At 33.5% G+C, this 26,355-nt stretch overlaps 3 protein-coding genes across 3 annotated transcripts; 2 read left to right on the forward strand and 1 right to left on the reverse strand.

Moving 5' to 3' along the window:
- The first annotated feature begins 341 nt into the window (after positions 1-341).
- LOC140044731 (alpha-N-acetylgalactosamine-specific lectin-like) lies at positions 342-4,538 on the forward strand. Its single transcript, XM_072089365.1, has 3 exons — positions 342-367; positions 742-1,056; positions 4,202-4,538. Exons 1-3 carry the CDS (start codon positions 342-344, stop codon positions 4,536-4,538), a joined length of 678 nt encoding a protein of 225 aa, XP_071945466.1.
- A 9,166-nt stretch (positions 4,539-13,704) lies between these two features.
- On the forward strand, positions 13,705-18,575 carry LOC140054383 (echinoidin-like). Its single transcript, XM_072099395.1, has 3 exons — positions 13,705-13,733; positions 14,522-14,706; positions 16,635-18,575. Exons 2-3 carry the CDS (start codon positions 14,543-14,545, stop codon positions 16,963-16,965), a joined length of 495 nt encoding a protein of 164 aa, XP_071955496.1. The 5' UTR covers positions 13,705-13,733; positions 14,522-14,542; the 3' UTR covers positions 16,966-18,575.
- An 866-nt stretch (positions 18,576-19,441) lies between these two features.
- LOC140054473 (26S proteasome non-ATPase regulatory subunit 14-like) lies at positions 19,442-23,130 on the reverse strand. The gene is made up of 2 exons (XM_072099514.1): positions 23,005-23,130; positions 19,442-19,612 (listed from the first exon to the last, which is right to left on the reverse strand). The coding sequence occupies exons 1-2, from the start codon at positions 23,128-23,130 to the stop codon at positions 19,487-19,489; spliced, it is 252 nt and encodes an 83-aa protein (XP_071955615.1). The 3' UTR covers positions 19,442-19,486.
- Positions 23,131-26,355: the final 3,225 nt, after the last annotated feature.

Here is a 26,355-nt window from a genome sequence, read left to right on the forward strand (position 1 = left end):
TTTGTACGAAAAGAAATATCGCAGTCGGGCCTATGATGCCGATACATCAGACGCACGTTTACAACAATTACCACAATATACCACAATCTACACATACGATCGAACGCCAACGGTATTCGGAAAACCACATTTCGATAACAATTTGTTTCGACAGTGTTATTTTTTCTTTATTTTGTATTTTGTTTGTACAGTAGGCCTATAGATTCGAAATAAAAACAATAAACAAGCTAGAAAAACAAGATATGAAAAGTTATTCGCTTTTATAGTGAACATACTACAGTAGACTCCACCTTTGGATCACCCTCCTCCCCCCCCCCTCCACCCTTTATAGGGTAACTTTCATGAGAGACGGATGCTACACAACCAGGTTAGTAGGCTATGATAATATAATGCATAATTGGCACAGCAAGTCTACTATTTGATCCGGGCTGAAATCTGATCCTAAGGTATATTTTTCGTCAAGACAGAAAAAATTATACCACCTAACCTAACCAAAACTGTTAAATACAATGTTTTTTATTTAAATTCACAGATTTTTCTAAGAACTCGAACTCTTTATCGAATGGTTTAAATTTATTTACAATAATTATTTTCCAAAAGCTGGGACTTTCCCTTAAGGTGATACGAGGCATGATATACCCTTTCAGGTGCTGCATCTACATCATTTATTCCTTTTAAAGTCTCTGAATAGATGTTTTGGTTAAATATTTTTACCACAAAACTATTTTCTAATAATCAAAGGAATGCAAATGGGCACCTTGTGTCCATTCGAAGTGAGGAAGAAAACGAGTTTGTTTCAAGACTTTGGAATTCAGCTACTGACGGATTGGTAACCATGAGAGAATACCACACCTACTGGATTGGTTTGACCGATAAAAACGAAGAGCGTAAATGGAGATGGAGCGACACCAATATGTTGACAAACTATACAAACTGGGATTCTGATCAACCAAACAATTGGAAAGGCAACCAAACCTGCGTATCTTTTTGGAACAACCGACATTGTTTTGGCCTACAAACCACATGGAACGATCTCAAATGTTGTAATGCATTAGGGTATGTGTGCAAACTTCCACAGAATAAATATTAACATAATTTGAATAACAGCATCTAAACTTGTGCAGAAGTAGGCTACCACCAAATGTGTTAAAGAATCCAAATAGACTTGCTGTAATAACCTCTGTTTGTATAATTATTGTTAATTGTAAACCATTTGTCTTTTTGCTAATTATGATTTTGATGAATATGCGGATTTTTATTATGTTAAATATGATAAAAATGTTACAAACATTTCTAAGTACTTTCTATTAGTGATGTAGCAAAAATAGATTCCAATACAAAAAAACCAATTTGATGATTTACACCAATTATTTCATTTGTATGACATACACAATTACGTAAGTTACTTTACAATTGAATGATTCGTGTAGGCCTAACGTAATTTTAATCCGTAAAGTAAACCGTTGTTTTTGCTATAGCAAATGTGTCTGTCGTTAGGTTTAATTAGACTGCAAAATTACATGACAGAACCTGTGTAAATATTTTGTGTAAAGTGCCATAAGTAATACAGAAAATAAAAGAAAAGATAACAATGATGGTTCGAGTCATACAATTCCGTTTGCATGACATATCACATAAGTTACTTTACAATTCAATGATTCGTGTAGTAGGCCTAACACGCTTTTAATCCGTAAAGTAAACCGTGGTTTTATCGCTGTAGCAAATGTGTCTGTCGTTAGATGATCAGGTGTATTTAGACTACAGACTTACACGACAAAACTTGTGTAAGTGGCATAGTTAAAAAAAAGGAAAGATAACAATGATAGTCGATTAATACAATTCCATTTGCATGACATACACAATCACATAAGTTACTTTACAATTAAATGATTCGTGTAGGCCTAATATACTTTTTAATCCGTAACGTAAACCTTGGTTATTGCTGTAGCAAATGTGTCTGTCGGTGTAAATAATATTGAAGCCATTTTGCTGTACTTCATGTGGAGATTAAGTGTCAACCTAAGGAAAATGTAAGTTGCTATGTACACATTACAGGAAAAAGATTATTTTAAACTAAAGAGAATATCAATGAACGTTGTACTAAGAGCAGTATAAAGGTACGTGTAAAACAACATCATCTATCATTCATTCATTCAATTTTATTGACAAGGTTTTGCTGAAACCAAACTGGTAAATTTCGTCGAAGAAACTGAATGAGTATTTGCATTCTATATTTTTTTATCATTATTGTAATAATCACTGTATCTTATAATTGTTTTTCTCGAAACAAATCACTGTATTACACATTATTATGGTTATCAGTATTATGACTTGAAACAATTATTATGATTGAATAAAGTTCACAAGAAACATTAACAGAAATAGTATGCTCCGAGGTTGGCTGTCTCTTTTACAAAGTTGGCTCTTTCTTGGTACAAGAGATACCACCTGGAAACAATTTTAATTTTTTAACGGATCGTAGGTTTAGCGTACACAATAATGTATAATGATTTTATAGATTTTTTTGCCGATTTCGAATATCTATCAAAATGATAATCAATCTGTATCCACAAAAAAACAAAATTTCTATTATATATATTTACTCTTTATTTTAGTAAAATGTGTACAACATTATATTATTGAATGTCTTTGTTTTTCTATATAGATCTTTACAAATTCAAAATGAAAGTGATTGTTATGTTCGTGTTCATCGCAGCAACACTCGCCTACTTCAGAGTCGTGTCATCCATGTCCTATCTTTTGGGTTCCTTACCAATGCAATTGTTACTGAATCTTTGCGGACAAATTAACTTGGTCAGAAGCTGAGAACAAATGCCAAACTGACACAACCTGGTTTGTACAATTAATAATTATCTGTAAATAAATGCCTACAATTATGCCTCGCCCAAAAAGACTTCAGTCCGGAGTTAAAATCAGCGATACCTTGAATGCATATTTTAGGTGACATCTTCAGATCTAATATCCACTAAACGTACTCCCGAGTGCACCCACCGGCTCATTCCCGATTGCTGAAACTAAAACATTTTAAAAAATTTGCCAAGACTTTATAGATTAGACTCCGATACCTACCGGACAAATTCCAAAGTGTGCTACCGTCGGACCTATTCCCGATTGTCGATATTTGTTCGTACATAAGTGGGGATCCCTCATGAAACATCACAAAATAAACATGAATAATTCATTAGTCATATGTATAAGGTGGGACTTTATGGAAAAAATCGCTGTTCCCGGTTTGGGATTGGTCTGGTATCGATGTGTGTAGCCCATGAGAAGGCAGGTAGAGAATACTTAGAAGAAGTAGTTAATTGCTAATGATAATTGTAAGAGCAGAATGAAAACAATATTAAATTTGCTATTAAACCTTAATACAGGGTTGGCATTTATAAGATATTTGCGTATATTTTTGCTTAAGCTGAAATATTTAAGAAGTGCTTAATTTATCAAACCGTCTTAGAAGAAGAATTGTCTTACGCCTGCATATTAGCTTTTTTCTCTTAGCGCCATGGCGGCGCTATAACATTTTCTCTCCGCATTAATCTCTCCCAACAAGAAAGGGCACATTCTGGTTACTAATTTTTTTATTACTTGAAATAGAGAAAGAGCATAAAAAAAACACATACAAAAATCATTCGCTCAGCTTAAATCAAATCAACATTTATTTATTTTTATCAATGACCGCTACCCTTGGCAGCTTATACAGATTGCTAAAAGAAAATGCGGGTTAGTCAAATGGTCCTTATACCTATCCCGAAATATTAGTTTGTTCGTTCAATTTCTAGGACATCTTACTGGAAGATCGACATCATTATTTAGCGTCCGTGGAGTTTTGCTTAGATACATTAATAAATCTGATTTAAGCAAAATTAAGGACTTAAGGCAAAGTTAAGACAAATTTTTGCTAAGCAAGTTTGATAAATCAGGCCCTTGGTCTCTTAATCTCTTAATGTTCGTTTATTTTTCAACAATATTACTTAATTCCTTCTTTCCTCGAATTTGATTTTTTAATGGGAAAGAAGACAACTTGTGAATAATAATTATTTTAAAACTTTCTCAATAATGAGAGCTAAGTCATTCAATGTTTCGATCATTCGACTTTCCTGTTTACAAAATTAATACATCTATTGGTTAATGTGTATTAATGTCTAAATACAACTAAAGCAAAATATCTTTTCAATCAAAGGATTGCAAAGGGACATCTGGTGTCCATCCGGAGTGAGGAAGAAAACGAATTTGTTTCAAAACTTTGGAATTCAGCTACAGACGGATTAGTAACTCGTAATTCGGGGGTCACCTACTGGATTGGTTTGACCGATGCAAAAGACGAGGGTAAATGGAGATGGAGCGACACCAATACGTTGGCAACTTATACAAACTGGGATAAGAAGGAACCAAACAACAACGGCAACCAAGACTGTGTTACAGTATGGAACCGAAATGGTTTGCAGACGAAATGGGACGATGTACAATGCACGTATGAACACGGAAGTGTATGCAAGCTTCCACAGAATAATTATTAAAATATTAATATAGAATTAGATTTTAGTTCAGGATATTGACAAATATTGCGTGAATTTCACAACAAGTAATAAATGGATACGATTTCAAGATAACTGTGCTATGATATATTTTTTGTTTAAGGGGGGTGGATTGATGTTGCGTGAATATGTAACTAGTATTGGTTATTGGTTAAAAAGGCATGTTTGTACCATTTGAACCAAAACACATTTTGCCCAAATACGGTGATATTCCCATATATGGTAGTGATTATCTAACTAACTATCTAACTAATTATCCAACTCAATTTAATTATTAAACAGGGTTACATTAGGTGGTTAAAATCTGTACCGAAAGTACGAACCAACTTTATATACCATCGAGTAAACATTCTTGAAGTAACGCGTGATTTACCGAATTTTGCACTTACGTAAATTTATATATAGAAACCTCAATTCGTTTTAATTGTCAATAACTTAAATTTATATAATTATAATAATATAATTTATTAATTATAGATAACAGACAAACATCGAAAAGTCTCGAAATAACTACGGACATGGGACAAGTCTAGCATTGTGTTGACTTTTAAAGCACTTTTTTTCAACCAATCTACTTACATCCGTCAATTAATCACCTTTTATGTTCTTGGACGGACTCTTAGATCATCTGATGATGTTTTATTCTCTGTTCCACGCATAGCCACTAAAACCTTTGGTCATAGATCGTTTTCTTGTTCAGCACCCAAACTCTGGAATTCACTCCCCCCACAAATTAAACACTGCTTTTCTGTTGCCTTATTCAAAAAATTGCTCAAAACTCATTTTTTCGACCACTAACATGCCCAGCGCCTTTGATTTTGTACCTCGGTTTTTTAATTGACGCTTTATAAATATTGATATAATAGTAACAATAATAGGCCTACCAGTATTCCGCAGCATAGCCTGATTATTGTAAGTTATCTCCATCGATGTAGATATAAACAAATAAACTGTGTAAAATAAAATGGAAGTTTTACAAATACACCTAAAAGTAGATACCCTTTTGGGCTGGCCCACACTTCTGGTTTCAGAATGCATTTACATAGAAGTCTTATTGAAGCTTTGTTTCCACGCAGCATATTGACATAGGCATAACGCAAGTGATCTGGTTTTATTTGTAATGTTTTGGGGTTCTAAACTAGACAGAAATTTGAATAATGAATCTTTTTTTGTAATAATTGTGATTTTTGAATAAAAGTATCACGTGGGCTTTATGTTAGGCGTGATGCAGACCGGTGTAAATCTTTTGTGTTTTTTTTTTGTTCATTTTTTAGGCAAATTGCCAAGGATAACCGCAAGTGAACTTAATCACTATCCTTCTCTCAAAGGTGGCAATCTTGTTCACAAGACAAACATATACACAAGATGCTCTACATACACAAAGACTTAATTACAAGTCTATGGGAGTGGAGTTGCAAATTGTCATGACAAAAAATCCTGAAATATGACAGGACTTGAAACCAGTACCCTTGGATTGGTAGCCAAGCATCATAACCACCAAGCCACAACTCCACTCCACTAATTAATACAGAAAAAAAAGATAACAATGATGGTTCGGGTCATACAATTCCATTTGCATGACATACAAAATCACATAAGTTACTTTACAATTGAATGATTCGTGTAGTAGGCCTAACACGCTTTTAATCCGTAAAGTAAACCGTGGTTATCGCTGTAGCAAATGTGTCTGTCGTTAGATGATCAGGTTTATTTAAACTACAGACTTAAATAACAGAACTAAATTACTGTGTAAATAATATTGCCGCAACTTTGCTGTACTTCATGTGGAGATTAAGTGTCAACCTAAAGAAAATTAAAGTCGTTATGTGCACATTACAGGAAAAAAACAAATAAATTGCGATTATATATGTTTTAGTAAACACAATATTATATTGAATTTTTCAAAATCCTTTTGTGGGTGTTTTCTATATAGACTTCTACAACCGGAAAATGAAGGAAATGATTGTTTTGTTCGTGCTTATCGCTACACTATCTACTGTAGAGTCGTGTCAACCATGTCCTATATTTTGGGTTCGATACCAAGGCAATTGTTACCGAATATTTGCGGAAACATTAACTTGGTCAGAAGCTTAGAACAAATGCCAAAAATACACAACCTGGTTTGTATAAATAATTTATTTATAATCGGTAAAACTAGGGCTACAATTATGCCTCGCCCACCCGATTCTGTAGCTGTTAGTAGGCCTACGCTCAGTGTGGAAGACTGCCGACAGTCTACCAGAGACCTATCTGACTGTATTAAGTACTTTTAATACACGATATCACTATCATTAGATCGTATGTGAAGACATGGTTACTTAACTTAATTATTTCTTTTCTTAAATTTGAATGGGGAGAAAGGCAACTTATGAATAATAATTACTCTAAAACTTACTCAATAAAGAGATTGTAGTCATCAACGTTTCGATATTATAAATCAAGTTTAGTTTTATATACAAAATGAGTACATCTATTAGAATGTTTATTAATGTATAAAACTACAGCAAAGTACCTTTTTAATCAAAGGATTGCAAAAGGACATCTGGTGTCCATCCGGAGTGAGGAGGAAGAAAACGAATTTGTTTCAAGACTTTGGAATTCAGCTACTGACGGATTGGTAACTCGTGGATCGGCTACCTACTGGATTGGTTTAACTGATGCAAAAGACGAGGGTAAATGGAGATGGAGCGACACCAATCAGTTGGCAACTTATACAAACTGGGATAAAAATCAAACTGACAATGCAGGTGGTAACCAGACTGTGCTACAGTGGAACCTAAATGGTTTACAGACGAAATGGGACGATGGCAATTGCCAGGGCGCAGATATGTGTTCAAACTTCCACAGAATAAATACTAAAATGTTGATTTATTATAAATAAAAGTTACTTACTAAAAATAGTTAGTGCATTTCACCTATTTATAGGCCTATATTTCACAATAAATGGATACGATAGAATGATAACTGTTTTTTGTGTTTTTGTCCTTGGTTATAGGTTAAATCAATGTTTGTATAATAGAAATAATATTACAAATGTCAATGTTATTAACTTTCGTATACAGCACCTTCAGCATCAGGTTTGCAACATTGATATTTCTAAATGCTTTGAAGCCAAAATGAGATGAGTCTACAATGCTAAGAAATCATCTTGTATGATAGTCTGCCCTAAGTCACGTAGGATTCAATTGAAAGCTTTTATTACCAGCCAATGGCAACAGCTTGATTCAACCAATGTCTGGTCATGTTATCTCTTTGGATCTAGATGATTCAATTCTAAACTCTTTAATCATCCCACACGAGGCAATTCAAATAAAAAGTTGATGATTTAGATATGAACTGGCAATACAGATATTTGTGCATCAGAGCCAACTCATTGGTCAGGAAATATAGCATGTGTTCTTTCGATGTGGAATGTGTTTTATTTTAAAAAAAATATAATATGTATTGTGCTACATTATGGTGCAACTTTAATCAGGGTACCTTACAATCTCTTCAGTAACAATAATGGGCAATAGGCTAGTCAATCTAGCAAAAAAAACAGCCCAAAGTGAAACAAATTGCAAACAGAGATTTTTCTTTTTTAAATGGTCATATATGATGAGGAGATCAAAATTTGAGCATCACACCTCTGTCACTCATCCCGATGATATGAAAATTAGCTTAAATATGCAAATTAGGGTGAAATTACAACGTTACCATATCTCAAAAACGACTAGTCCGAGAGAGTTGATTTTTTCACTGATCTATTCAAAATGTATATATTTATATTTACTCTAATGAAACATTTTACGAAAAAATGACCGGAAGTACAACATTTGACCTTCGACCCCATTTCTCAATGTTTGCATATACAATGTGACTAAAATGTCTGTAGAGACTTTATTTTGCCCTCAAATGACCCAGACATAGGTTCCTAATAGCCAGCATAGGATCACTTTGTAATTCCCAAAATCACACCTTTGTCACACACCTCGAAAGTATGCAAATTAGTAGTACAATTTAAATAAAATATGCAAATAAGGGGAAAAAATTACAGTTTTCCTATATCTCGAAAACCACTAATGCTAGAGAGCTGATTTTTTCACAGCCGTATTCAAAATGTACATATTTCTATTTGCTCCAATGAAACATTTTACAAAAAATTTACCGGAAATATGACATTTGACCCTCGACCCCATTTCTCAATATTGCATATATAAATGAAACTAAAATGTCTGTAGAGACTTTGTTTTGCCCTCAAATGACTCCGATACAGGTTTCTAATAGCCAACATAGGACTGTTTAGTAGATCTCAAAATCACACCTGTATCACTCACCTCCAAAGTATGCAAATTATTAGTACAAGTTACATGAAATATGCAAATTAGAGGGTGAAATTAAAGGTTCCTATATATCGAAAACCACTAAGGCTAGAGAGTTGATTTTTTCAATAACTTGTTCAGAATGTACATATTTATATTTACTCTAATGAAACATTTTACGATAAAATGACCGGAAATACAACAATTGACCCTCAACCCCATTTATTAATGTTTGCATACATAATGCGACTAAAATGTCTGTAGAGACTTTGTTTTGGACTCAAATAACTCGGATACATGTTTCCTATAGTCAGCATAGGACCGCTTTGTAATTCCCAAAATCACGCCTTCGTTTTGGCATGGTTGGAATTCCCTTTTTTCGTATTAGTTTATGTACAGCGCTTAGAGGTTACACAACATTAGGCGCTATATAAATCCAGGATATTATTATTATTATTTCTCAATATTTGCATATAATGCAACTAAAATGTATGTACAGACTTTGTTTTGGCCTCAAATGACTCGGATACAGGTTTTATATAGCCAGTATAAGTCAAGCACCTCGAAAGTATGCAAATTAGTAGTACAAGCTATATGAAATATGCAAATTACAGTGAATTGCCTTATGTATCTCGAAAACGTTAATGACCGAGAGAGAGAGATATGGCAACTTTCTTGTACTACTGATTTGCATACTTTCAAGCGAAGTAACAGAGGTGTGATTTTGAGAATTACTAAACAGTTCTATGCTGGCTATAGAAAACCTGTATCTGGGTCATTATTGAAAAAAAAAAATTATCGAAAGTATGACATTTGACCCTCGAACCTATTTCTCAATATTTGCATATAATGCAACTAAAATGTATGTACATACTTTGTTTTGGCCTCAAATGACTTGGATACAGGTTTTATATAGCCAGTATAGGATCGTTTAGTAATTCCAAAAGTCAAGCAACTCGAAAGTATGCAAATTATTAGTACAAGTTATATGAAATATGCAAATTACAGCCTTATGTATCTCGAAAAACGCTAATAACCGATAGAGATATGGCAACTTTCACCTCTTGTACTACTAATTTGCATATTTTCTAGGGAAGTAACAAATGTGTGATTTTGAGAATTACTACAGTTCTATGTTGGCTATAGAAAACCTGTATCTGAGTCATTTGAGGCCAAAACAGTCTGTACAGATATTTTAGTTGAATTATATGAAAATATTGAGAAATAGGGTCAACGGTCAAATGTCATAATTCAATCGAGACAATTTTTGCATAAAATGTTTCATTACAGCGAATATAAATATGTACATTCTGAATCAACTCTGAATTCAAATCAACTCTCTAGCATTAATGGTTTTCGAGATATGGGAAGACTGTAATTTCACCCCTAATTTGCATATTTCATGTAACTTGTACTAATAATTTGCATACTTTCAAGGTATGTGACAAAGATGTGATTTTGGGAATTACAAAGAGGTCCTATGCTGACAATAGGAAAACTGTATCCGAGTCATTTGAGTCCAAAAAAATTATCTACAGACATTTTAGTCGCATTATGTATGCAAACATTGATAAATAGGGTCAAGGGTCAATTGTTGTATTTCCGGTCATTTTTTCGTAAAATGTTTCATTGGAGCAAATATAAATATGTACATTCTGAACAAGTTTTTGAAAAAATCAACTCTCTACCTTAGCGGTTTTCGATACATATAGGAACCTGTAATTTCACCCCCTAATTTGCATATTTCATGTAACTTGTACTAATAATTTGCATACTTTGAAGGTGAGTGATACAGGTGTGATTTTGAGATTTACTAAACATTCCTATGTTGGCTATTAGAAACCTGTATCCGAGTCATTTGAGGGCAAAACAAAGTCTCTACAGACATTTTAGTTTTCATTATATATGCAATATTGAGAAATGGGGTCGAGGGTCAAATGTTATAGTTCCGGGCATTTTTTTGTAAAATGTCTCATTACAGCAAATATAAATATATACATTTTAAATATTTTAGTGAAAAAATCAACACTCTAGCATTAGCGGTTTTCGAGATATGGCAACGGTGTAATTTCACTCCCTAATTTGCATATTTAATATTACTTGTACTACTAATTTGCATACTTTCGAGGTGCGTGACGAAGTTGTGATTTTAGGAATTATAATACAGTTCTATGGTGAGTATTGAAACACAATATCCAAGTCATTGAGTCCAAAATAAAGTCTCTACAGACATTTTAATCACATATTTATGTAAATATTGAGAAATGGGGTCAAGGGTCAAAATTTGGTACTTCCGGACATTTTTATGTAAACTGTCTCATTAGAGCAAATATAAATATATATATTCTGAACCCGACTGTGCAAAAATGAACTCTCTACGATTAGTAGTTTTTAAGATATGGTAACCCTGTAATTTCACCCTAATTTGCATATTTAAGCTAATTTGCATACCTTCGGGATGAGTGTCAGAGGTGTGATGCTCAAAAAATAATTACCTTATCATATGTAACCATTTAAAAAAAAAAAATCTCTGTTTGCAATTTGTTTCACTCAAAATGCTAGATTGACTAGCCTACAAAGGAAGCTGTTACAAAGAACATTGTAGTACCAGCCTCATGTTTACGGAATGTAGAATTCCTTCTTTTTATGAATATTTAAGAAAATCGATATGTGGCCTGATGTGATTTATGTATAATTTTACATTCTATAGATCAGAAACTCTGAATGAATCAATACATGAATTACGATTTGAATCAAAACACATAGAAACTCAGATAATTACATCAAAGATCTATAACTAAAATTCTTTTATATTATAGGATCAGATTCACCATGGTATCCAGCGTTTATACTAATTATCGTGAGATCGAGGTTCGAATCCAACTCCCGCCGCATTGCTTGTATCCTTAAGCAAGATTATTATCTGTTATTATATCGTTGTTCCGTTGTTTGTACTCTTCACTTGTGAGTGCAATCCCGAATAAACTGAATTTAACAAACAATGTGGGAAAGCCTTTTGCAATTTTATATTTTCCACTCAAAAGCAAAGTGCGCAAACTCGAGTACAGCACAGCACCTATTTGATTGGTGCTTATTTGAGTGTGTATTTTTTTTTATTATTCAGGCATAATTCCGGTGTTAAGTTCATAACAGCATTGACCAGGCAACATTCTGACAACTTACGTAGTTTTGAAGAAATATTATTTTAAAACACAGACATTTTAGATTTTTAGTTTTGTTTATAAACTTTATTCTCGATGATTGAAGTAAATAAATTTTACATTTGTTGTTAGTAAGTAACCTTTGATAATGTAAAGTATGAAAAAGAAATAGTCATACTGATGCGTTGGGTATTACATAACATACTTCATGATTACTGTCGCCATCGAATAGATATAAATAGTTTAAATACTACCATGTAAAAAACGATTGAAAATCTGGAAATTAGCATGTAATGATTTATGTGATAAATGTATAAGCAAGGTTGAAACTGAAAAAACACATGTTATATAAATGCAGTGTAATTCAATGGACAGGGCTTAAATTTAAAAATGTCATAGCTAAGAGCTTCTCAAACGAAGGCCCAATAACTTTGTCTACAATTATTACTGGATCAAATAACATAATTGTAAATGAATTGATTTCTTTATTTGTATTCTCTTTATATAAGTTGCATATATTAACAAAACCTGAAAAAAAGAGAAAACAACTATGAAAAAAAGATCTGGAATCTTTTTATTACTGAAGTAAAGCACTTAATTGAAAATGAGTTTATGTGCTACTACTTTAACGCTCAAGGTAAATTGGGAGATATAAAGGAAAATCTCCTTAAGTTAATGAAATAACAAAATGCTATTTGTATCTCTTAAATACATAATATATATACCTAGTGACTATATTACGTTTAAGATGTCACGCGGGTATGAAGCGTCTGACATACACACAGAGTCAAAATATTCCCTTGGACTTGCACTTTGTATAGACTCTAACCTTACGGTTTTCATTATATATATATATATATATATATATAATATATATATATTATTCCCTTCTATCCATTCTAAACACACTTTTTTTCAAGTTTTTACATTCTTCGTTTTCATCTCATCAATTTTGGTCTTGGTGGTGAAAAGGGAAGATACTTTATATTCCTCCCCTGAGTTTATAGCCTCTCTACCCCAGACACGGACACGTACAGAATAAAACAACAATGACCACTTTTTCATGAGTAGGTTTTTTTTAAATCAATTTTTTGTCGTCATTTTATTACCATCTATATATTTTAACTAATTGTATTTTTTTAAAATGTAAATGAATGTAAATGTGGTTTCTTTTTTACATCAAAAAAATCTTAGCCTTTGTATATAATGTTTAAAAGATATATATATTTTTTTACATCAATTCTATACTTTATTTTCGGTCGTATGTACTTCAACATGCTCTTCTAAATGTCGCTTTGGATCCAGTTTGTAAATGTTTTTCACCGCCAATTGTTCTTCTTCTTCAACAACTCAAATTTTAAAAAGAGGCCAAATGTCTACAGTAATGTTAAGAATGTATTCTTGCTAAATTCGATTTCTTGGTACCATAAGTCATAGACCTACTTTGCCTTTTCCGGGGCTAGGTTATTTTATATTTTATCAGTACACAACACTTGAACTAAATTATTACATGCAATACAGTGCTAATCCATTATTAATGTAATGTGCACCCGGACATGCGGCTAATACATGAATCAAAACAGGAATATTATGCACACCTCACCCCTGAAGAGATTAACAATGACCTCCAATGATAAGATATATAAGTAATTCATTAATGATTAATATTATTAAAAACATTTAAACTCATCAGCAACATTTTCTTTGAAGAAGCAGTGAGTATTCTATAAATGCAATCATTTTTCATTGTTTTTAATTTTACCGATTATTTTAAACATGTATTTTACTTTTACCGTACTATTTTGTACTGACGTAACATAATCATGGACCTATACATTCGAAAGTTCATGGTTCAATTCTTGTATGATTTTCTACAGTTTTTTCACTTATTACCTTTAAATTGTAGTTCACAATTGACCCAAACGGGCTTCGTATACAGAACCACTAGTAAGTTATAATTTAATCTAACATCTTCATCGTATTTTTTTTTTCTTAAATGCTTGTCAATGCTTGTCAATAATCAATATAGTATCAAAGAGTTTTTGCACACCGTTATTAGAAGTTTTCAATTTGTTAAAGTTGATTAGGTCATAGATTTTAATCAAGCCTGAATCCTTTTTTTTAAATAAAAACACTGACAAAATTTAATTGGTTTTTAACACAATTTAAGTTGTTCAGGTTCATAATATACGTTTTCTGTTTTCGAAACCCGAAACAGAGACTACTCCCGCTAAAATGTAGAAATTATATACATTAAAAAGGTGCTGTTCAGAATGTATGATTGGGTCTCTGAGACCCCTTTATAAACCGCTTTCACCATTTTCAGTTGAGGTCTCTTATGTCGAGTTATCTGCTTTCGTTTCACTTGCGGATAGGATGAGAAAAATCTAAATTTAAATACACGGTGATGTATCTATACAGTTTAAAGTAAGTACAGGTATCCTCATTTATAGAGAAGCAAACACTTTTCTATAATTTATCGTAAATATTGTGAATTTTATAGGCATACTTATCGACACTCATAATGAAGATGATGCTGTATATTGTGTTTATCGCAGCACTAATAGTGCCTACTATGCAGGCGACTTGTGGTTGTCCTAAATACTGGGTTCCTTACTTAAACAATTGCTACCGAATCTTTGCTGAAAAAGTAACTTGGGGTACAGCCGAAAGAAAATGCCGAAACTGGTGGGTATTTATGTGTTTGTTACTGTTAGAACTCTGAATTCTATAAAAGTAGATTAGGATGCACAAGTAAAACAACGGTGTTTGAAATTTGGTCGACACAATCTTTGTAAATAATATTCCCATCATTTTTACCCACTCCAGATGCTTTATGCTTTTTGCCGATGACGGGGACGGGAGAATCACCACTCAAATTGCCATCCATTATAACAATGTATTATAAATATCACCTTATAAAAAAAAATCCTTTGCAATTAAAGGTCAACCGTAGAGGGGACAAACGCAATGTTTTTTTTGTTGTAACATTTTTCAAATACTGTATGTTTCAAATGTTTTGATTACCTTTCATAAGGGACCACCAGGATTGCATTCCCTTTTGAAAATAGCTTGGTTCTCACTAGCGACGCAACGTAACGCAATCTACGCAACGTAAGAAAATTCTCTTCAAATCATTGTGTTTGCCCCCGCCTGCGTGAAATCAAACCTACGATGTTTGCAGAACTATTACGTCGTCGGTTCCCACTTGTGATTACGCAATACATCACTTTGCGTCGATACGTCGCTGCGTTGCGTTCTAGTGGGAACCATGCTTAAGAGAATGTTGTCTGTTTCCCTAGTTGACGACAAATATACTTAGATCTATAATCTTAGTCAATAATGCTTTAGGTTTTTACTTTCATTGGCTAATAAAACTGGAACTCAAAACTCACTACACAGACAGACCACAATTTTGATCAAGGGCATATCGTTAGTATGAGCCTCAATATGGTTGCTAGCCGGTGATAGTTTTTCTGTACAACTAATTGATATTATCTTCTTAAAAATATTTTCCTGTGCATATACTGTAGTAAAAAACCTGTTTATAATAATCTCCATCTTTCCAACGGCTGCATATATACACGAGAATTAGCTCAACTGATTCTCTTCTTTGTGCGTCTAACTAACGAACGTAAACACATAAATATTCTCATTACAATTGGAACCTATTCATAATAAAACATAACATAATATTAGAAAACAATAGACTGAAGTATAAAATGAATGGGACATCAAAAATCATTATTAGCAGCGGCAAGGGTCAGAGACTAATAGAACCAAGTCAATGCCAACTAATATAAAAATAATCAATGCTTTGGATGATTGTGTCTACTGTCAATGTCTCTTCCTTTTTTCTAATGAGAAATCAGGAATCAATCATGGTGGTCAAATCCTGGTGGTCACGTATAGAGATAATCAAAATTCTTTTGTAGAACTAGCTAATGACAAAAATCTTCACAGAATAGTGTCTGGAAGATAAATCTCATTAATGTAGAATATATTTAATGATAGCAATGAATATACTATTTTGGTGCACATGCTAGTGTTTAGAAAATCATGGTCATGGGTTCCAGATTAATATCTATTCAGTGGGTTGGTTGGTATGTACATATTCTTGATACTAGTTTAACTACTATGTTCTGATTGCAATGGGGATAAACAAAAGTGATAACCAATAATAAGATTTGTTAGACGCTTATCCACCAAAGTGCTCAAGGCGCCTGTGAAAAACCAATGGAAACTAATCCTTTACGATCAAACCTGGAGTTTTTCAATAATGTTCGTACATTTCGTAACATTACTCTAGTAGAATATTTATGTATTTTATGTAAGATTTTTGTCTGTGTTTCCTTCTGTAAGTAGTGAACCTTGAGTTTACTGTTGGTTGGGAAATTTAAATAAAATAACTTTTTACAAAGAAAAGAGGTTTGAAATTGTACCGTGTCATTTCTGCACTCTCAATTTATTTGTTTTTAACTTCAACAGTCATTAGGTCTCAACATTTATAATAATGGTAGGGGCATAATAGAAACCCTCTACATTTGTACTCATTTCTAGGCCTCTAGATACAAATCACAAAACTATAAAATATACTTTTTTTTTATTAATCAAAGGGCTCGTAACGCACATCTCGTGTCCATCTGGAACAATGATGAAAACCAGTTTGTTTCAAGACTTTGGAATACAGCAACTCATGGATTGACAACCACCGATTCAGTTACCAGCTACTGGATCGGTTTGACCGACTCAACACACGAGGGTAGATTTTTATGGAGTGATGGCAACAGGTTTCCAACTTATATAAACTGGGATAGTGGTGAACCAAACAACTACAAAGGCAGAGAAGACTGTGCATCAGTATGGGACAAAAATAATTCCAAGGAGAAGTGGAACGATATCCCATGTTCATTCCGCCATGGTTATGTTTGCAAAGTTTCACAGTAAAATTTTAAATAGGCTTAACATCATAGATTTTAGATCTTTTGATTTTGACAAATTATAGGAATTAAAGATGGTTTTCTTTTTCATAAAGTTATAACACTTTTACAATTACCATGTGCGTGCAGATTATTCATGCAAGCCTAATTTATTTATTTTAAAATTAGGCTTAGGCCTACCAAGGCAATCTAACATCATTGCCTTTGGCCTACTAACAAAATGCAGGTATATCATCATTTATCATTTATGGTTCAAGATTTTGTGAGTATTATTAATTGATTGATACTTTTAAAATGTGTAGACCCACAGTTACACAACTCTAACAAGACAATAGTTAATGCTATATATCACCTAAGCCCCTTTCTCACAGAGTTGTGTGCCAGGAATATTGCGGGAATATACCATTACCATGCCGGTATGGTTTTCTGTGAGAACGGGTCGTCTTGGCATCGTGCCGGCACCATGCCGGCATCGACATGACCTGCTTTAGACCTAGTAATATTCTAGGGATATTCCCCGCAATGCCAGACGGGCATTCTGTGAGAACGTATCGCCGTTATATTCCGGGGTTCCCCGTCGAGGCTTTGACACCTTGCGCAGTCAAGTGTATCACTTTGGCGCCTATTCAATTCAATTAACAATAATAATGTCGAACTGGAGGGATAATGAGATAAGAGAGCTGCTTAAAATAAGGGGACAAGAAGAAATTTGTAGCATAATCTATATAGGCCGCTTTACTTAGGCTAGGCCATTAATTAGCTCTTTGTTTGTTGGTGCCTGACCTTTCGTCGCCTTGCTTGTAAATTGTAGGCCTACAGCCTTCTAAGGTGTTTTACAGATTGCTGATGACGGCAAATTAATTGCTATACCTGTATAATATATGCACAATATACTGTACATAGCATGTATTGCATAAATATGCTATAAAGGAAGATAATAATCTGTAACTTAACATTCGCCGCCATATCATCGCTAGACAAAAATAATAACATGACAATAAAGGACGCCCTCAATAATTATTTTGTCAGAGACTTTTTATTGGCCGAATATGCCCGACTCCTTTCTCACAGAAAGCCGGTATATACCGGTTATATTTCCGGCACGATAGTCCGATGAGAATGGGTATATGCCGGTAACGATACCGGCACGACGCCAGCACTGTACCGGTATATTGCAGGCACATCTGTGAGAAAGGGGCTCTATTAATACATTCTCTTTGATTTACTAACGAAGTAGCCTAATAAATAAATATGCATAGCATGTGTGTGTTTTGTAGTCCTTGTCAGTAGGATGGAAGGGACGGCATTGGAACCTCGACATTTCTTGAGTCTAAAATTTGGTTTCAGTGATGGCACTAGGATTGTCCCGATATACGCGTCAAAGAAAACTAAAGCCTAAACAATAGTCAAGGTCATACATTATATGTGGCGGTACGGCTATGAGCGCTCACTGGCTAAACCCATGGGCCCCGGAGCTTATAGGGGGTCCCTGAGCAGTGCCCAGAGGAAAAAACAAGGCTAAAACGCTCGAGGAGGGCTACGTAGGGTTCCTAATTCAGGGGCCTAGTCGTCATATGTACGGTACTCGATAGCGACGCTTAGTTTTCAAATTCAACTTTAGTGCGCGGCGTTTTTTGATCAATCATCTTTAAAGCTTGGTTGCCACTGGCGACGTAATGCAAGAAAATGTCATATATTTGGGTTTTGTTTTATAAACTCAAATAGATTTACATTCATTGTGAATAAACCTTTGATACTGTAAAATAGCCTATGTTGGTCTAAACAATAAATGGATGGTCCCATTCATACTGGTACATTGTGTAGTTTAAGCTTGGTTCAACGCAACGTAAGAAAATGTCCTTTCAATAATTGTGTTTTCCCCCGCCTGCGTGAAATCACACCGGCGATGTTTTCAGTATTGTTGCGTCGTCGGTTCCCACTTGTGATTACGCAATACACTTTGTGTCGATACGTCGCTGCGTTACGTTACGTTCTAGCGGGTGCCACGCGTTACAGAACACAGTGTTCCACAGAATGACATATTTCATGATTGCTGTTTTTTATCGCTATCAATTAGATATAAAATAATACATTTTTAATGAACTAATCGAAAAATGAAACAGACAATACGGTTACGGCTCGTCTAACGTAATTCATCTTTTGTCAGCATAGCTTTCACTTTACATACAGTAACACTAAAACTCTTCAGAGAATAGGGCTTGGCTTTAGTATTAAACCTATTATAGTAACCCTCGTTTGTTTTATGATAAAGTTTCCTCTTAATGGGTGTCACATGAATAGAGGTTTCACAGAAGCTGAGTTATAATCTAGCAAATCTAAGTTTTTGGAGACATAATGCTTTATTTCTACCATAAAAACAAAACGACATGAAAACGTGAAGCTTACAGTAGTTGAATTGTGTGCTTATTTGTACAGTTAGTTCCATATAGTTTAATTATAAGTTATTGAATGTTACAGCTACATTTAATGGTTTATTTGAAGACTACAGTATTTAACATAGACCCTTATCATTGTACAATATTTGCGGTCATCAGTACTTCAACGTGTTCTTCTAAGTGTCGCTTTGGATCCGGTTTGCCAACGTTTTTCACTGCCAATTGTTCTGCTGTCATCGTATCTTCTTCTTCAATGGACTAATACAGAAAAATAAATGCATAAACTTAACACAATTTATAATTAAATACTAGATATAGCTTTCGAACATGTAGTAAAATGCAAAGGAAGTGCAAATAAATAATGAAATTATCATTTTAGGATCAAATAATGGTTTTGCATTTTTCACAGCAAAGAGTTGATGCGTAAATTGTTAAAAACAAAAAACTGTACTGTAGCTGTCTGGTACCACGTTGAACAATTAAGAGCCATTGTCTGTAAGAATCAAAGAAATATCAAAAAGAGTGGCAGACTAAAAAAAATGGATTTCTTTCAAATTTTGCACATGGCTATATATGTGTTGAGAGAAATCAAATATGAATTATTTTTTATTTCACACGTATATTTCCATGGCAACGGCCAAATTTGTGTTTTTGACAAATTTTGTCCTTTTTTAATGTTTTTTAAAATGGATATTGGTACTACTTTGATGAACGATATTTTTGTTTTGTTCATTTAATTATAAAAACTAATTAGTGTAGGCCTATGCATAATAACAATGCATTGTGTACCTGTTTCAAATTTTTTTATTTTTTTTATTTCATACTTTGGGAGATACCATTTATTTAAATTGTTCAATGCAACTAAACTTTACTTCACCTTAACGCCCAAAGTGGTGTATTTTTTTAGCTGATTTATTACAAATAGGTAGTTCTAATGTTTAATAATTGATTTCTAAAATAAAATACTGGGGTAAATTTAAAATCTACAAGCAGTATTGCGAGAAACATAGGTATTTAAAAAAAAAAAAAAACATGGTATATTAGTATAAACATTTTATTTTCTTTGATTATTTGATTTGAAACTCATTGGTCAGAAAAATTCCTAATGTTTTATATAGTTCTAGTTGTGTTGTGAGAAAAAAAAAATATTTTTAATTATAGATTCTGTAATTCCCAGTTTTAATGTCATTTTATAGGTTATATCCTCTGGAAATTTGAATAAATTATCAGATCGTTGTGAATTTTAATTTTTGCAACAGATTACTCCTCTCTTATTTTGAAGCTCCTCTTTCATTTGTTTACTTCTTTTATTTGCTAACCTAAGCAGATCCCACATGCCTATCCACCACCACTTTCGACTACGACGCCTCCCCCCCCCCCCTCCCAACCCCGACTATCACCATAAAAAGATAAACTGCAACACTTTGGTCGATCATCCACTATAGAGTGTCAAATGCATGCATTCAACCACCACCCACACTGCCGCTACTATCGCCCCAATGATTAGACGGATTCAAACTATTCCATCCCACCCCCTCCCCCTTTCTCCAAGCCCCCACCCACCCCAAGTTAAAAATTGCAATGCAAAAGATAGGACATAAAGTTAAGTTTTTAGACCCTCGCCTTCAACCCCCTAACTATTTAAAAGTCCTGGATCCACCACTTTCCCCTCCCCAAAATAGAACCAATCAAAAGTCAATGATATACTCAGGTATGTTAATGCTACATAACAAATATTGAAGCCCTGATTTGAAATTTCATTTCATTTAAGGTCAGCATGTAAAATATCACACTTTATTATTAAATATTGGTTTTAAATTCTATATTTTTTTTACTGTGATGGTTGGATTCAGTATTAATTATTAATTAATAATTATCTGATAATTATTTAATTTCCCTTAGTTATGCATAGCAACAGTTACTATGGTAACTAAAAATGAGATATTCTTTAGATTTTGCATATTTATCTCATACAAATTTAAATTTGTAGATTATTAGCAGGCATGCCTTATTTGCATTTTCAAATTACCGTTTCACAAGGTCATATTCGTAAGCGCTTAATTTCTTCTGTGAATATTTTTATTCATGAAAACCCCATATTTTATTTACAGCGGCCACCTCCCTTAACGGACGCACTTTGAAAAGCCTGTTTGTTCTTCCTATCTAATTAGTGCATTTGGTGCTTACCGTAAGCAGCTGCGGGCACCTTTTTATACTAAAAATGAGATTTTTTGTATGCGGCCAATCGAAAAATGTGATACTTATTGCATGGACCTATGAATTAGAGGTGCATGTTTATTGTATTTCTTTATATATTAGCTTTATTTTGAAGAGGTTTTAAAAACATTACTGTGAAGAGATGAGAAAACTACACAGATTTTGACCGACCATTTTTCATATGATAAAAGTTTTTAAAATTTGTCTGAAAATGCTAAAAAATACTAAACCACCTGATTATAAATAATAATAGGCCTACAATTAGCTGGAAAATTGAGAGGCTCGTTTCGTTAAGAATATCGTATATAGCCATAATAAGTGATTTTGGCCCTTTATCGGCAGAACCTCCCGTAAGGGGTCACCGCCCGTAAGCGGCCACTTTTCCAGGTCCCGAGGGTGGCCACTTACGGGAGGTTCAACTGTATTTAAAAAAACAATTATCCTTAGTTATGCATAGAAACAGGTTCTAAGATAACATAAATAATACATTTTGACATAACTTGACCCAACAAATGACCCTTTCACAAGGTCAGACATTTTCTGGGATTCAGTAGATAAGTAAATTTGGGAAAAGGTAGTAAAGCTATGTAATCAATTGTTTGTAGTCATGAAACCCCATATTAAAAATATTGTACTTAGTTACGTATAGAAACAGTTGCTACAATACACTAGGCCTATAGATAAAATGTTGATGTCATTTGACCTCAATATGTAAAATTTTTTTTTTTCATGAAAACTCCATATTTAATTTTTTTTTAAATATCATTAGTTACGTAAACAGGTTTAAGATAACACTACTGTAAAGGTCATTTTTTTTTACCTTTATTCAGATTCGTCAAGACTTTCTTTCTGAGATTATTAGGATTCAGTATCTGTATATATATTTACGTAAGGGCAAAATTCGGTAAATCGCGCCTTACATTTAGAATTTTTACTCGATGGTATGTAAAGTTGGTTCGTACTTTCGGTAATGATTTTAACCACCTGATGTAACCCTGTTTACTAATTATTAAATTAAGTTAGATAATTAGTTATTGACGATTAAAACGAATTTAAGTTCAACGATTTGCCCCAGATAGGGGTGTTTTCCGATCGTGGTATACACTGTCTAATGGATGTCCATCTTGAAAAATACCCGCCACAAAAATGCGAGGAGGCTTCGCATTTTCCTATCTCCTCCTACGATAATTGTTTTTAATAGCTGAAAACCGGTTGAACAGCTGGAGTACAGCATCATAATGTTGAAGACAGGCCGATTTTCTTTAAAAAATACTATTTTGATAGATTTAATATACGATTATACAAATGTATTGATTTCATTATAAGGCAGAATATATTGCACATATTGCTTTAAAAAATAATTATTTTCCTTATAATGCAGGATATATATTTTTTTAAAGTACTCCCTTAAAACTATACATGATGATTCATACCTTATTATAGTTTTTGGCAAGTTCCAGCATTTCCTTTACTGTTTTCTCATTTACACTACAATGCTCACTGTTGTCTGTCAACATCAAACCATCAGTCCAACTCTTTTTATGTAAATTTAACAACATCTGTAACATAACATGAAATATATATATAAATCCAAAGGCAAAATACTGAATAAATGACAATGCTGTGGGTATCAGTGGCTGGATCTCAATGGAGATACAAAAAAAAAGAGAAAAGCCAAATCAAAACGATAAAGTAAAACAGCCAGAAAAGTTAGCAAAGCTTTCGGGCAACACTAGATCTTCATCAGTGCAAGTGAAGGAATTTAGATAACGTCATAGTATAAGAACTGGCAAGTGCTGCCTGGGTGGACAGGAATAAAAGAAATACAACAAAAGGAGGGTGTGATGGGTGGAGTCTGAATAAGAGTAGAAAACAAAGAAGGTAGCTTGGTAGAGATATAAACAATTTTGGAATGAAACTAAAAAAACTGCTTAAATGGTGGTTAATATTAAAACTTAAATTTTGGTAGTCAATAGAATAATTTTACCAATCTGGGAGTATGTTCCTAATGTTAAGTTCAAAAGGTTTTGTGGTTTAAGTTGTAATTCCCAGTGTTTTTTCCCTCCATTTGACATCATGGTCTATTGCAATAACTATGAAATTTGCAATCGAGTGACCAGCTGAATTAAAATGTTCGGCTACGTTTTGATAGCTGATCTGTGTTGTGTCATTCTCATACGGAGAATTTGTTTGTTTCCCCGACGTACTGTTTGCCACAAATATTACAGTATATGAGACAAATGACATTTTTGGTTAGACAATTAATTGATTGTCTTATCCGAAAAATTCAGCCAGTTTGGTTACTCCTAAATTTTTCAGTAGAATCAGCCAATTAACAAAATTTGCCGCAAAGGTGACTGTCCAAATTTTGGCTGTTATGAGAGTTGATTTCACTCTTAAATTTGGATCTGACTAATATATCACGAAGGTTGGGAGGTCTACGAAATGCAATGGGTGGTTCTGGTAAAACAGTCTTGAGACGTTCTGTAGACTGTAGAATGGCCATACGTTTCTCAATAATAGCCCGTAATGGAGGCAACCTATGGTGATAGGTTGTGACCAATGGCACTCTGGTCGAATTTGGCGGACGTGGTTTGTACGTCAGTGTTTGACATCGAGGAATATCTATTCGATGTCCGGTTAGTTCTTCGGTACGATTCTAAAAATCTAAATCTGAAGAACAGATACATCTGATACGTAATGCTTGACTGTACGGTATGTTTTTAGTACATATATATAATAATTAATTAAATTTCAGTATATCACCGGGTGGTTTAGAATTACTGTTCTTTGCCTGAGGACTAGTTGTGTTCCAACCGTACCACGCCGAGAATGTTAAAGGGTCGTTATCCGATCGAGTTAAAGAACAATACCATGAAAGCCCCAGTGGTTTAATGGTTAGGGCAACTGCATATCAAGCAGACGGTCCGAGTTCGAGTCTCGGTTGGGGCGACTTTTTCTCATTCTCCCAGATTTCCTCATCTTTATCGTTTCAAAAATTAATTAAATAATTTTCAGTGTATCACCTGTTGTGTTTATATATATATATATGGCTAGATCCAAGTTTGGTAGCCAAGCATCATAACCACCAAGCCACAGCTCCACTCCTCATGTTAGGATTGATTAGTCTGAAAGCATCAATCACTACCTGTCAAAATAAAAAATGAACAACTAAATTATATCAACAAAATGGTATAAGTATAAATAATTTTACATGCTATAAATGTAAATTTCTTACACCACAATCCTACAAACATTAGGGAGTCTTTCACGTTAAAGGTTAATAATTATCGCATTTATCGATAAAAAAAAATCCCGATAATTATCTCATTCAAATCAGATAATGATCGGTAATTTTTCTCTAGTTGAATAGGTTAAACAATAAATGGATACGATAGAATGATAAATGTTTCTTTGTGTTTTTGTCCTTGGTTATAGGTTAAATCAATGTTTGTATAATAGAAATAATATTACAAATGTCAATGTTATTAACTTTCGTATACAGCACCTTCAGCATCAGGTTTGATATTTCTAAATGCTTTGAAGCCAAAATGAGATGAGTCTACAATGCTAAGAAATCATCTTGTATGATAGTCTGCCCTAAGTCACGTAGGATTCAATTGAAAGCTTTTATTACCATCCAATGGCAACAGCTTGATTCAACCAATGTCTGGTCATGTTATCTCTTTGGATCTAGGTGATTCAATTCTAAATTCTTTAATCATCCCACACGAGGCAATTCAAATAAAAAGTTGATGATTTAGATATGAACTGGCAATACAGATATTTGTGTATCAGAGCCAACTCATTGGTCAGGAAATATAGCATGTGTTCTTTCGATGTGGAATGTGTTTTATTTTAAAAAAAATATAATATGTATTGTGCTACATTATGGTGCAACTTTAATCAGGGTACCTTACAATCTCTTCAGTAACAATAATGGGCAAAGAAAGCTGTTACAAAGAACATTGTAGTACCAGCCTCATGTTTACGGAATGTAGAATTCCTTCTTTTTATGAATATTTAAGAAAATCGATATGTGGCCTGATGTGATTTATGTATAATTTTACATTCTATAGATCAGAAACTTTGAAACTAAATATTGAATGAATCAATACATGACTTAAGATTTGAATCAAAACACATAGAAACTCAGATAATTACATCAAAGATCTATAACTAAAATTTTTTTATATTATAGGATCAGATTCACCATGGTATCCAGCGTTTATACTAATTATCGTGAGATCGAGGTTCATTGCTTGTATCCTTAAGCAAGATTATTATCTGTTATTATATCGTTGTTCCGTTGTTTGTACTCTTCACTTGTGAGTGCAATCCCGAATAAACTGAATTTAACAAACAATGTGGGAAAGCCTTTTGCAATTTTATATTTTCCACTCAAAAGCAAAGTGCGCAAACTCGAGTACAGCACAGCACCTATTTGATTGGTGCTTATTTGTGTGTGTATATTTTTTTTATTATTCAGGCATAATTCCGGTGTTACGTTCATAACAGCATTGACCATGCAACATTCTGACAACTTACGTGGTTTTGAAGAAATATTATTTTAAATTTTTAGTTTTGTTTATAAACTTTATTCTTGATGATTGAAGTCAATAAATTTTACATTTGTTGTTAGTAAGTAACCTTTGATAATGTAAAGTATGAAAAAGAAATATTCATACTGATGCGTTGGGTATTTACATAACGTAGTGCTCTACAGTATAACATACTTTATGATTACCGTCTCCATCGAGTAGATATAAATAATTTAAATGAAC

This window comes from Antedon mediterranea, chromosome 1 (genome assembly GCF_964355755.1).
Source record: "Antedon mediterranea chromosome 1, ecAntMedi1.1, whole genome shotgun sequence".
In the NCBI taxonomy this organism is placed as follows: Eukaryota; Metazoa; Echinodermata; class Crinoidea; order Comatulida; family Antedonidae; genus Antedon; species Antedon mediterranea.